This window comes from Notothenia rossii (genome assembly GCF_949606895.1).
Source record: "Notothenia rossii genome assembly, chromosome: 9".
NCBI lineage: Eukaryota > Metazoa > Chordata > Actinopteri > Perciformes > Nototheniidae > Notothenia > Notothenia rossii.
This window is the reverse complement of record NC_136907.1, coordinates 77,558,206-77,570,644: the sequence shown is the minus strand read 5'-3', so window position 1 is coordinate 77,570,644 and position 12,439 is coordinate 77,558,206. Positions and strand designations below refer to the sequence as shown.

Sequence of the window (12,439 nt, the reverse complement as noted above, 5' to 3'; positions counted from 1 at the left end):
CAACTGATACAGTTTAATCACATTCAAATAAAGACAGTTACTCTACAGGAATTACATTTCTTACCATCAGGGGTTCTTTCAGATCTTTAGCAAAAAAGGGCAGCACAGGCTCGTCGGTCTGATATTTGGTCAGGAAGGGGTTGAAGCTTCGTGCAACTGACAAGAAGAACTGGAGCTTTGGAATTATCAAATTATCATCCCGTGCTGCCAAAATGATATCATATGACGCCGTGTTTGGGTTTGTCACCTTTTTCTTCTGAACAGCATCAACATATGTTAAAAGCACAGGCCAAATGTCGACAGCTCTCTCAGCCACAGGGACATTTTCCACCCATCTGTGGCCACAGAAAGATCGGGGAAAGGTAGAAGATCCTGTGGTGGCGGTGTAATCTTCTCTACGGGCAGGAACATTGTGGAAGATGTAGTGCATAGCTCGCAACAGTTTGTCTACCTGCCATGTTGCGAATCCTGCCTTCATGGCATTGTGGAGGGTGTGCAAGCCACAACTGCCAACACTGATGAGTTGTGCATCCCCATGAAGCTCTGAATGTTCGTTCTGAAGGAGCTTCAGCAGCTTGAAGTTGACATTTGGGCCATCCATACTGACAGACAGCAGGTGTCTCAAGTTGAGTTGTGCAACACATTCCTGTGAATTGTCACAAAAAACAAAGTTTATTGAAAATTTTAATCTGTCCTGTGGTTTTTGGTTATTCATAAAATAGACAATAGATAGACAGTAAATACAGTGCCAGTAAGTATAAGTCAAACGTGTTTCCCCCTTTGTAGTACCAGTATGCATCTTTCAGAAATATTAACCAAATCCTTCATCAAAATGTGACCCTGCAAGGCGAAACCAGTCGCTTTGGTAAAATGTACAAAACTAAGTTATTGTTCTCATATGAACGGCCATAAACTAAGCTTTCCAACGATATGTATATTGAGGCTATTGCTAGAACAATCGTTAAGATAACTGTATCCAAAGTGGCATGGTTCTCCTGTCATGATAATGCTAGAAGAGGAGAAAATCACCTTTTTAAGCGGCGTTGACAAATGGTATGACTGCTAATGTGTTGCATCTTCACCGGGCTTAACAGTCAAAACGTATGTTTTTCCGTGATTTGTCCACGATATGAAATGATATGTAGACTGTATACTGTCAAATTATGCGAAAACATGAAATTCAACATTTTAACCCGGATGTTTGTTTACCGTGGATTTTCTCAAAATAGCATTGAGCGCAAAGCGACTGATATCGCCTTGCAGGGTCACAAAACACACCCGACACACACGTCGTGTAGGCTAAAGCTTAGGCTAACTATGACATAAACATTTTCAAATGGGCATATAACGACAATAAGAAAGAACAAACAAGAAAATATCAACTCACTTTAATGCTTTGCAGCAAGTCTTCAGCCCTTGCATGTCCAAGAAACTGTGACCCAAAATATGAAGACGTCACGCGGTCATCTCTCCAGAACCGAACGTGAATATCCATTTGCTTCTTCTTGGCGGACTGGTTCAGAGACTCGTCAAACATGACAACATATGGCCCAGAAGCATTGATGCTATTTATAAGAAGCTTCTTAAAATGTGGAGCAATGCCAAATCCAAGGATATACGATGTCTTATCTTTGCCACAAACAAAACTTTTGGCTATGTCGGAGTCAGTGAACATGTTTTCGAACAATTCCCCAATGCCCTCATTCGAATTGAATGAATGATGGTTAGCTGCTGTGTTCAGGCACCAGAGAACCTCAGCCCTGAGGGCTGATGTTTGTGGCGGTAACGTCTGCTGTTTGGCTATCGCAGCCGTGGTGGTGCTGGTGGCACTGGTTTGCTGCCGAGGTGGTGCGACTGTTGCTGATAAGTTGGCATGATCTGCCGCGATCTGTGTGGTGCTGCTGCTAGCATCGCAAAACAACGAAATCGGCAGCTGTCCCCCCCTCACCCGAAGCCGCTGCTGGTGTATAGCCGATCCACTGTGGGACTTGATAGCAGTAATGCCGTTCCAGGTAACATTTATAGTTTTTTTGCAGACACTGCAAAATGCTTCACGGTCATTTCCTATGACGGGTTTAAGCCAGTCTTTATATAAGGGGTCATCAACCCATAATTGCGAAAACTTGCACTTCCCCATTTCACACTAAATTTGCTCGAATTTGCTAACATCAGAAAAAGTAGACTGCAACTGTGGCAAAAGGCGGCTCTGCTAACGTCAATTGTTGGAAAAAGGCGGAAAATGTTGTAAGCGTCGCTGATAGGCTATGAAGTCCACACAGGTTACCTCTACGTCATTGCTATCAACTACGCCTCACTCAGGTCCTGTTAGCACCGTATATATTTTTAAACTACGTAGGCTAGATGAAATTCAAACATGCAGACACAAATAATAAGCAAACAATGGAAACTCATTATATATTGAGGCAGAGTTTTAAAAAAATTACTACCAAGTCAAATTGCGTTTGTTACCTTTTACTACCTTTCAAGGGCCTTAATTTGGGTAGATTCTTTTTACTACCTTTTACTACCTTTTACTACCGCGCGGACACCCTGAATAAGAGGCCAAACACACCAGACAGGACACATCTTCAGCGCCAGCATAGCAGTGATCAGCAGGAGCTTCTTCAACTCTTCTGTTTCTCTGCTAAATCTGCTAACGTGATGCTTTTTCAGCTCTCGTTTCAATGTCATCCCGGTTTTACGGTCTAAAAAGTGTTGAAGCAGTTTTTTATCCCTCTCTGAAGAACAAGAAGAAATGTATTTTACATTTTATTACTTTAAACTCGATGATTAAGTTTCAGATGTACAAACTACGGTGGCCGGCAGGTGCAATCGCGCCACAACGGCCCAAACACTTACATCAGGAGTAACGTGCTGCAGCTTCAATAACAATGAAACATATTAACAGCAATGTGCCAAAACACATGCAAATGAAGAGAAATCTACACCAACCTGACGAAACATGTGCAGGGTTTACTAAAATATTTTCCCATGTTTTTCGGAAAATAAAATAAAATCTGAATTTAATATTATTTTCCTAAAAATAAATTTAAAAAATGCGAATATCTTGTTTCAGAAAAAATAAACCCAACACTGACATTTTTCCTCAGAGCTCTTTTATTAACAAGAAAAATCCCAACATGTTATTTTTTAGAGACAAGTAAATGTGGCACTCATCTCACATCTTGAATATAGAAACACAATTTATTGCAAACTCATCCTGCTGGCTTTTCTTTTAATGTGTGTTATTTCCTTCTTCAAAATGTCCTTTATGCTTTCAACACATTGAGACTTAGTAAACTTCGAGCGATAAAATTACTAACAAAGCACTTATATACTAATAAAGGGCTGGCTTTCTAAATGCCAGTTGAGTAGCACTTGAAATGTTTGGCTCTATGAAACCTGATGTACTTATATGATTCTGTTTTCTTAAAGGTTGTATCTTCCTGGTCGAATGCACTTATTGTAAGTCGCTTTGGATAAAAGCGTCAGCTAAATGCAATGTAATGTAATGTAAACAATTGAATACATTCAGAATAAAATATATACGATGAAAGAAGCTCTGGTGCTTTCCCTCTCTCATGATTTACAAGAGAAACAACAACATACAAATACATCAATATCGATATTCAACAAATATTTAGAGCAAAGTTTACATTTCCATGCAGAGAAATATCAGTTGAGGTTAACAAAAATCCTCCTGAGCAGTGACAGCCTCCATGGCTAAACAGACAGGAAGGAGCGCCCTGAAGAAACTCCAACATCTACAGAACGACTCATGAGAAGATGTTAACCCTGTAAAGCCCACTGTTGTAATTTTACAATATCAGAGGAGGTGAGAGGTGGAAGTTTTCCTGTTGGAGCATCAACTACAAACTCCTGTAGGTGGCATGCAGGCTGAGTCTGACGTCGCTCTTGTCTCAACTTGACGAGGATGCCAGTCTTGGTGGAGAGGGCGTGTGCTTTGTCCAAAATTTCCTCCCATGATTTTTCATTTCTCTTTTGGGAGAGGGATGTAATTACCGACTCAACAAGATCCGTAGCAGAGGCCAGTTGAAAATCCCCTGCTGATCTTACATTCTTGACACAGTCAACAAAAACTAAATTTCGCCGGTGGGCATGGCAATGTACATAAAGGGCCTGTGGCACCGCCTTCCGAAATCTCTCCTGCACACCATTATTACACCCCGACATGACAGCGGCACCGTCGTAGCATTGGCCAATGCACATGTTGTGATCAATGTTGCATTTACTGAGCGTCTGTTTGATCGTTGTCAAAAGTGAATCTGCGTCTAGTCCATCAGCTGGGGTGAAGTGAAGTGTCTCTCCCTATTCCCCCGTAGTGCAATGGTTTGACACGCAGTGTCACGCAATGCTTCCACAACTGTCCGCATATATTCCCTGTTTTCACATACAGTTTTTGAATGTCCCTCGCTGAGTGCGTTGCTGATTTTTGAGCCACTCTCTTTCCTTACTTTAAATTCAGACCATGCATCCATGGCACATTTATGTCCACTGCTCACATCATGTGTAAGGAATGACTGCGTATCTTTAACCCAGGTGCTAAATCCGTCATGGGTAAAGGCGGTTTCTTTATGGAACCGGCGTCCTTCGTGAGCAAAATGCCTGCAGGCAAAACAAAATACACCGTCCATAGTCACTGAGTACTCGAGCCAAGTGTATTAGTGATGTGTCGGTCGCGAACGAGCCGATTCTTTTGAACGGCTCTTTGGTATGAACGAGGGGAACCGAGTCGTACTTGGTGAGAGCCGTTCTTGTTATCGTTCAATTGTTAGTCCGCACTCACTGCCTGCCAAAATCCACTCGCCTGTTAAAAAGCTTGATTTTGTTCCCCAAACGTATTCTGTGAAGACCCGCCCCTACTCTGATTAGTAGGTTTCAGCAGGAGGAGTGAGATGGGGTGGGTCTTAACGGAATACGCGAGAGAGAGAAGTCATAACAAGTGGTAGGCTACAGGACAGGTAGACGACGTGTTTTTCGGATGGAAAATGAGCCAAACGCGAAAAAGCAGCAGCATTTTGATGAACTTCAACCAAAAAAGCGCACTATTTGTAAAGGCAAAATATCCTTTAAAGCAGGGTCAACAAATGATCTCCATCGCCACTTAAAAACACAGTATCTAATATTAAGAGTTGCGTGAATTTCATTCAAGGCAAGGCAACTTTATTTACTTAACACATACGGAGGGTAAATTCAAAGTAGTACATTCACGGACATGAATGACATGGATATGACGCCACCTTGTGTCGTGTTTACAAAGCAGATTATTGACATTAGGTCTGGCAATACAGTCAATCATTATCCTGGTGATTATTTCACAGACAAACCAAGTAACCCCGCCAAAAAAACGGCTCTTTTGAACGGCTCTTTGAAAGGAACGGAGCCATAAGATCCGGTGTTACAGTATAAATTGAGTCATGACAACTGGCGACATTCTATTATTTTCGTCATAGGAATCCGGGGCGTGTACATTGAGGACCCATTGTTGACTTACCAGGAAAGAAACATCGTTTGTCGTTTACGTTCATCTTTTGCTATATCTGCCTTCCTAAGATCACTTTGCTGCACATTCAGTACTCGTATGTGAGGTTGTGGGTGAGAGTCTGATATCGTGACGCTTACAGGGAGGTATCGAACATTACAAAGTAGGTGACTGTGTGGATGCCTGTTCAAAACATTGCAAACTTCAATAAATCATTTAAATTATATATTTGTGTCCGACTTTCATTTGTTCATCGTTCTTAATGTGATGTATAGTAGCTTTGATAGCTGTCCATACCTTCAGAAAGCCTAAAAGTAAAACACAAGTTGTTTATTCACAGCCCGAACGCTCATCGAGATGACTGGATCAGTCATGACAACTTGTGATCAGCTCCGATTAAATTGTGATATCAATTCTGTAGCTAACTTCCAGGGAGCACGTTTATTTTATGAAATACCTGTATCCCTCTCATCACAACAAGACGACACTGTGCAGGAAAAACAATTACATACGTGAAAATCGGCGATTGAATGACCGCATTTGCAGTCCGTACTTCTTGGTCGGGTATTTTCTAAGCATGGGACGTCTTGGTCCATCGGAGGCTGACTGGCTGATGTCAATTATGGTGTGGAGGGGTCGGGGAGCAGCGCTAGCTCCGCTGGTTCCACTGCAGCTCGCCGTAGCAGCTAGCTGTTCCTGCTGCTGCGGGGGCAGTGGGTCAGTTGGCGGGGCCGGGGGCACCTGTTCTTCGTGGTCCCAATCCTCCCGGTTATCATTGGTAATAGTAACATCGGGATCCTTGTGGATAGTAGGGTTGTCCGGCTGGACCGGCTCCGTTTGAGATCGCGGTCGGTTTCGCTGGCTTGTTAGACATTTTTCCATTTTCGATCTGTGTGTTCACTTCACATACTGAGAATTCGCGCTTTAACTTACAAAGACCCCAGAAAGATCTCGCGAGAATGTGTAAATATATATAGATACATTTTTTTCATTACAAAACAATGGGGTTGCTAAGCCGTTGCTAGGCCAATTCCTGGAGTTGCTATAGCAACTGCCAGCAACCCCCTGGCGCCGCCCCTGATTTTACATTGTATTACTTTAAACTCGATGATTAGGTTTCAGATGTACAAACTACGGTGGCCGACAGGTGCAATCGCGCCACAACGGACCAAACACTTACATCAGGAGTAACGTGCTGCAGCTTCAATAACAATGAAACATATTAACAGCAATGTGCCAAAACACATGCAAATGAAGAGAAATCTACACCAACCTGACGAAACATGTGCAGGGTTTACTAAAATATTTTCCCATGTTTTTCGGAAAATAAAATAAAATCTGAATTTAATATTATTTTCCTAAAGATACATTTAAAAAATGCGAATATCTTGTTTCAGAAAAATAAACACAAAACTGACATTTTTCCTCAGAGCTCTTTTATTAACAAGAAAAATTCCAACATGTTATTTTTTAGAGACAAGTAAATGTGGCACTCATCTCACATCTCACATCTTAGAAACACAATTTATTGCAAACTCATCCTGCTGGCTTTTCTTTTAATGTGTGTTATTTCCTTCTTCAAAATGTCCTTTATGCATTCAACACATTGAGACTTAGTAAAAAATCGAATACATTTAGAATAAAATATCTACAATGAAAGAAGCTCTGTTGCTTTCTCTCTCTCATGATTTACAAGAGAAACAACAAAATAAAAATAAATCAATATCAATATTCAACAAATATTTAGAGCAAAGTTTACATTTCCATGCGGATAAATATCAGTTGAGGTTAACAGAAATCCTCCTGAGCAGTGACAGCCTCCATGGCGAAACAGACAGGAAGGAGCACCGCCTAAAGAAACTCCAACATCTACAGAACAACTCATGAGAAGATGTTAAAGCACATCCCATAATGTTTGATTGACAGCTGATCTCTGTGCAGTGAAGACATGAACACTCAGCTCTCAGCAACAATGATGGACACACAATGAGTTTAAGAAGTAGAAGAGTTCCTCAAATGAATTCAGGCTATTTCAGTTTACACAACTCAGCTGCGTCACAAACCAAAAGTCCAGCATGTAGCGGCTGAGTGAATGTGGTCTGGACTCTGTGGAGGAGAGTCATGGTTTCAGAGACGCTGTAGAAGGACAGAATACCTGCTGTGTGATCCAGGTACACTCCTACTCTGGAGGACAGAGGACCTGAGACGGGAATTTTGCTATTGTTGTAAGTAAATGAATAACTGTTTTGTTTAAACTCTAACGCCCAGGATTTGTCATTGTATCCAAATAAACATTCAGTACCATCCCCTGCTCTGCGGATATTCTTGTATGAGACTGAAACAAAAACTGCTCTCCCTCTCCGCTCCACCTCCCAGTAACAACGTCCAGTCAGACTCTCTCTACTCAGGACCTGAGGCCAATCAGTGAATCTGTCTGGATGACTAGAATAAGACTGTTCTTTCATGAATGTTACTTTTCTGCTCCCTTCAGATAATAACAGCTCTGTGTGTGCTGTGTTTGGATCCAGAGTGATCTCCTGTGAATATCTTAAGAACCCAGCTCTGGTGGTGGGCTCTGCTGCTGGCAGTAAAACATCCACTTCAGTCAATGAGACGTTTGTCCATTCCTCTCTCAGGACGTCCTGTAGTTTGTCTCTGACTGCTGACAGGGCCGCCGTCACGTCCTCAAAGTAGCTCAGAGGAAGGATGTTGATGCTGGAGGAGTGTGTAGCTTCACTGAGGGCTGGCAGTGAGGAGGGGTAGCTGAGCAGAAACTGGTTGTGATCCTCTGTGTGAGAGAGCAGCTTCAGCTCAGCGTCTCTTCTCTTCAGCTCAGAGATCTCCTGCTTCAGCTTCTTCTGAAACTCTTTGGCTTGACTCATTTCTCTCTTCTGCTGGGATCTGAGCTGCTGCTTCACATCAGAGCTTCTTTTCTCCATCAGACGGATCAGCTCAGTGAACATCTCCTCACTGTCCTCCACTGCTTTATCAGCAGAGCCATTGAAGGCCTTCACCTCCTGCTGAAGCAGCTTCACCTCCTTCTCTCCGTCCTGGATTCTCTGCTGGATGTTTAGTCGACTCCCCTCCAGCTCTCTCTGCCTCTCAGTCCTCTCTGCTGCAGCTGACACCGTGTCGTGTCCTTTGTGTTCGTCCACAGAGCAGAGAGAACAAATACTCTGCTGATCAGTGCGGCAGAACAGCTTCATCACCTCTTCGTGGCGAGAGCAGATGTTCTCCTGGAGCTTCTTGGAGGGCTCCACCAGCTTGTGTTTTTTTAATTGAGCTACGTCAAAATGAGACTGGAGGTGTTTCTCACAATAAGATAAAAGACAGATGAGGCAGGACTTACAGGCTCTCAGTTTCCTCCCAGTGCAGAAATCACAGGCCACATCTTCAGCTCCAGCATAGCAGTGATCAGCAGGATCTTCTTCAAGTCCAGGCTTCTTCAGCTTCTCCACTAAATCTGCTAACATGGTGTTCTTCAGCAGGACAGGCCTCGGTTTGAAGCTCCTTCTACACTGAGGGCAGCTGTAGACTTTCTTCTTATCCTCTCTATCCCAGTGGCGTTTGATACAGTCCATGCAGTAGCTGTGTCCACAGGGAATAGCCACCGGATCCTTCAGTAGATCCAGACAGATGGAACAAGAGAAGGTTTCCCGGTCCAGCTGAACTCCTTTCTGCCTCATCTCACCTCTCAGTGATAGTTACGGACTGCAGACAGAAGGTCAAATATCCACTTTCTCTGAACAGAAACAATCTCTGACGGACAACAAATCTCCTCTCCTCCTGCTTTTGCTCAGTCAATGCAAAGATTGAGGAAACAGCTTTCTCTTTTAACATGTTGCCAACCTGTGAAGGGGCGGGAATATTCAAATGCCTTGATAGGGTGCAGCTCAGTGTGTTTGGGAGCAGGAATCAAGGGGAACAGGTTGAATTGCTTTCAACAAAGCTTTGTGTGAGAGGCAGGCTGTGTTTGCAAAACACATGCAAATGAAGGGAAATCTTCACCAACCTGACGAAACATGTGCAGGGTTTACTAAAAGATATTCAAAAAAATTTCTGAAAATAATAGAAAATCTGAATTTGTTATTATTTTCTTGATCCTAAAAATACATTTAAAATGAAAATATCTTGTTTCAGAAAAAATAATTTAGAGATATTTTTTAGATTAAGAAAACATAAGACTGAGATTTTGTCCTCTTAGCTCTTTTTTTAACAAGAAAAACCCCAACATTTTATTTTTTACAGACACGTAAAGGTGGCACTCATCTCACATCTTGAAAATAGAAACACCATTTATTACAAACTCAACCTGCTAGCTTTTCTTTTGATGTGTTTGGTTTCCTTCTTCAAAATGTCCTTTATGCATTCAACACATTGAGACTTAGATACAAATAAAAGACCTTTCGAATAAAATATATACGATGAAAGAAGCTCTGGTGCTTTCCCTCTCTCATGCTTTACAAGAGAAACAACAACATACAAATACATCAATATCGATATTCAATAAATATTTAGACTAAAGTTTACATTTCCATTCAGAGAAATATCAGTTGAGGTTAACAGAAATCCTCCTGAGCAGTGACAGCCTCCATGGCGAAACAGACACAGGAAGGAGCACCGCCTAAAGAAACTCCAACATCTACAGAACGACTCATGAGAAGATGTTAACCCTGTAAAGCCCACTGTTGTAATTTTACAACATTATTTTAAGCTATCCTAAAAAAGTCAGTAAATGTTTTTGTTTTTTTAAAGACTCCATTTACACGGTCTAACGGTCCTTTTGTTCAACTTCACAATGCTATTGGGTATTACATGTGTTTATAGGTCCTGCCCTCTGGAGCATACACTCACACAACTTCAGAATCTTCAAACAAGCAACATCTCTTTGTTTTATTCACATATAGAAATAAAACTCTAATATAAATATAATATCTTTGATAATTCACTATAACTAAGTTCTAAATGTGTCCTTTGTTAAGATTTTGAATGAACAACAGAATTGAATAAATTAATACATTATTTCTAATTAAAGTATGTGAAATTATATCTTTGGCAATATGTTAAACTCTACTTGTATCTTATCAGTTAATTACTTACAAAAATACATTTAACTCTGGTTCTTGCAGAAACAGTTTCTGAAAGGTTTTGGGACACTTGGATGTATCCCTTTTAGTATGATAATTAGCCTGTTAGCATTAGCCAGACAGCATTGTGTGACTTGTTGATCTGGTTTATCTGCATGTATGGGTGTAGGTATTCCTTTTGTTATGATAAGGCTAAGCCAGGTAGTATCGTGTGACTCAAGTGTTCAATGTAAATAGGATTCAGATACTTGTTGCATCGGGACACCTGGAAGGGCGTGCTGCATGCATTCCTTTTAGTATGATAATAGGCTAAGCCAGACAGAATGAACACTTGTCCCACCACCCTATTGTTACAGCAGAATGTTTAATACAGCGTATTTATGATATTCATTAGAGATCACATGGTATTCCATATGATGTGTGTTACTGAGTTGGGTCACACACGTTAGAGAGACAATGGTCGTTCTGAATTATCAATAGATGTATTCATTTTAAGTGAGCTGACACCGAGGTTAGAGGAAGTTCAGAGAAGGCCTTAGGTTATAAAAACAGTTAACCTTTGTTAGTTAACTAATCCTAAGGATATCATGAGATGTTGATGTTTAAACATATACAAGTATAGCTTTCAGAGAGAAAAACATGTGACATGTGTGTGGTAGGCTGCATGATAACATTTGTGTGCGTCAAACATGCTTAGGGAAAATGTGTGTGTGTTCATTGCAGTGGCTATATCATTATGTTGTGTGATTACTGCTACTGTTGGGGGGCATTTCCGCGATTGGTGATGCACTTCCCATTATTGTTTGTTGCAACAACTAAATAATAATTACTGATCAGCCGTTTGTGTTTGTTTCACATCGCATAAACACCATATCCCAACGTGCATTGAGGCTAAAACATCCAATCAGCGAGCTGAGGATCTTTCCTACGTCTGTTTCCGGTATTGTTCCTGTAATGAGAGTTCACATTTGTGCTACATTGAAGGGCGGAATTGACTACACATTGTCAGAAACATAAATTGCTTCACATATAACTCGAATTCCCCTCCAGCCCCAGTCAATCATGGTGTCCCCGAAGGCTTTATGCTTGGCCCCCTCCTGTTCACCATTTACATGGTACCCCTTGGCCAGATCATCTGCCATCAAGGACTCAACTTCCACTGCTATGCTGATGATACCCAAATCTATCTCAGCACTACAGCTTCTTGGAGGGCTCCACCAGCTTGTGTTTTTTAAATGTAGCTGTGTCACAATGAGACTGGAGGTGTTTGTCACAATAAGAGGCCAAACACACCACACAGGACACATCTTCAGCTCCAGCATTGCAGTGATCAGCAGGAGCTTCTTCAACTCTTCTGTTTCTCTGCTAAATCTGCTAACGTGGTGCTTTTTCAGCTCTCGTTTCAATGTCATCCCGGTTTTACGGTCTAAAAAGTGTTGAAGCAGTTTTTATCACTCTCTGAAGAACAAGAAGAAATGTATTTGACATGTTATTACTTTAAACTCGATGATTAAGTTTCAGATGTACAAACTACGGTGGCCGGCAGGTGCAATCACGCCACAACGGACCAAACACTTACATCAGGAGTAACTTGCAGCTTCAATAACAATGAAACATATTAACAGCAATGTGCCAAAACACATGCAAATGAAGAAACATCTACACCAACCTGACGAAACATGTGCAGGGTTTACTCAAATATTTCCCCATGTTTTTCGGAAAATAAAATAAAATCTGAATTTAATATTATTTTCCTAAAAATAAATTTAAAAAATTGCGAATATCTTGTTTCAGAAAAATAAACACAACACTGACATTTTTCCTCAGAGCTCTTTTATTAACAAGAAAA

The 12,439-nt window shown here is 41.3% G+C and overlaps 2 protein-coding genes across 2 annotated transcripts; both read right to left on the bottom strand.

Annotated features, from left to right (window-relative positions):
• Positions 1 to 37: 37 nt before the first annotated feature.
• On the bottom strand, positions 38 to 2,549 carry LOC307019967 (uncharacterized protein; the record flags this gene model as incomplete). Its single annotated transcript, XM_079651063.1, has 2 exons — positions 1,388 to 2,549; positions 38 to 646 (listed from the first exon to the last, which is right to left on the bottom strand). Exons 1-2 carry the CDS (start codon positions 2,135 to 2,137, stop codon positions 38 to 40), a joined length of 1,359 nt encoding a protein of 452 aa, XP_079507189.1. The 5' UTR covers positions 2,138 to 2,549.
• A 4,797-nt stretch (positions 2,550 to 7,346) lies between these two features.
• Positions 7,347 to 9,189, bottom strand: LOC307019595 (tripartite motif-containing protein 16-like; the record flags this gene model as incomplete). Its single annotated transcript, XM_079650601.1, has 1 exon — positions 7,347 to 9,189. The coding sequence occupies one exon, from the start codon at positions 9,187 to 9,189 to the stop codon at positions 7,531 to 7,533; it is 1,659 nt and encodes a 552-aa protein (XP_079506727.1). The 3' UTR covers positions 7,347 to 7,530.
• Positions 9,190 to 12,439: the final 3,250 nt, after the last annotated feature.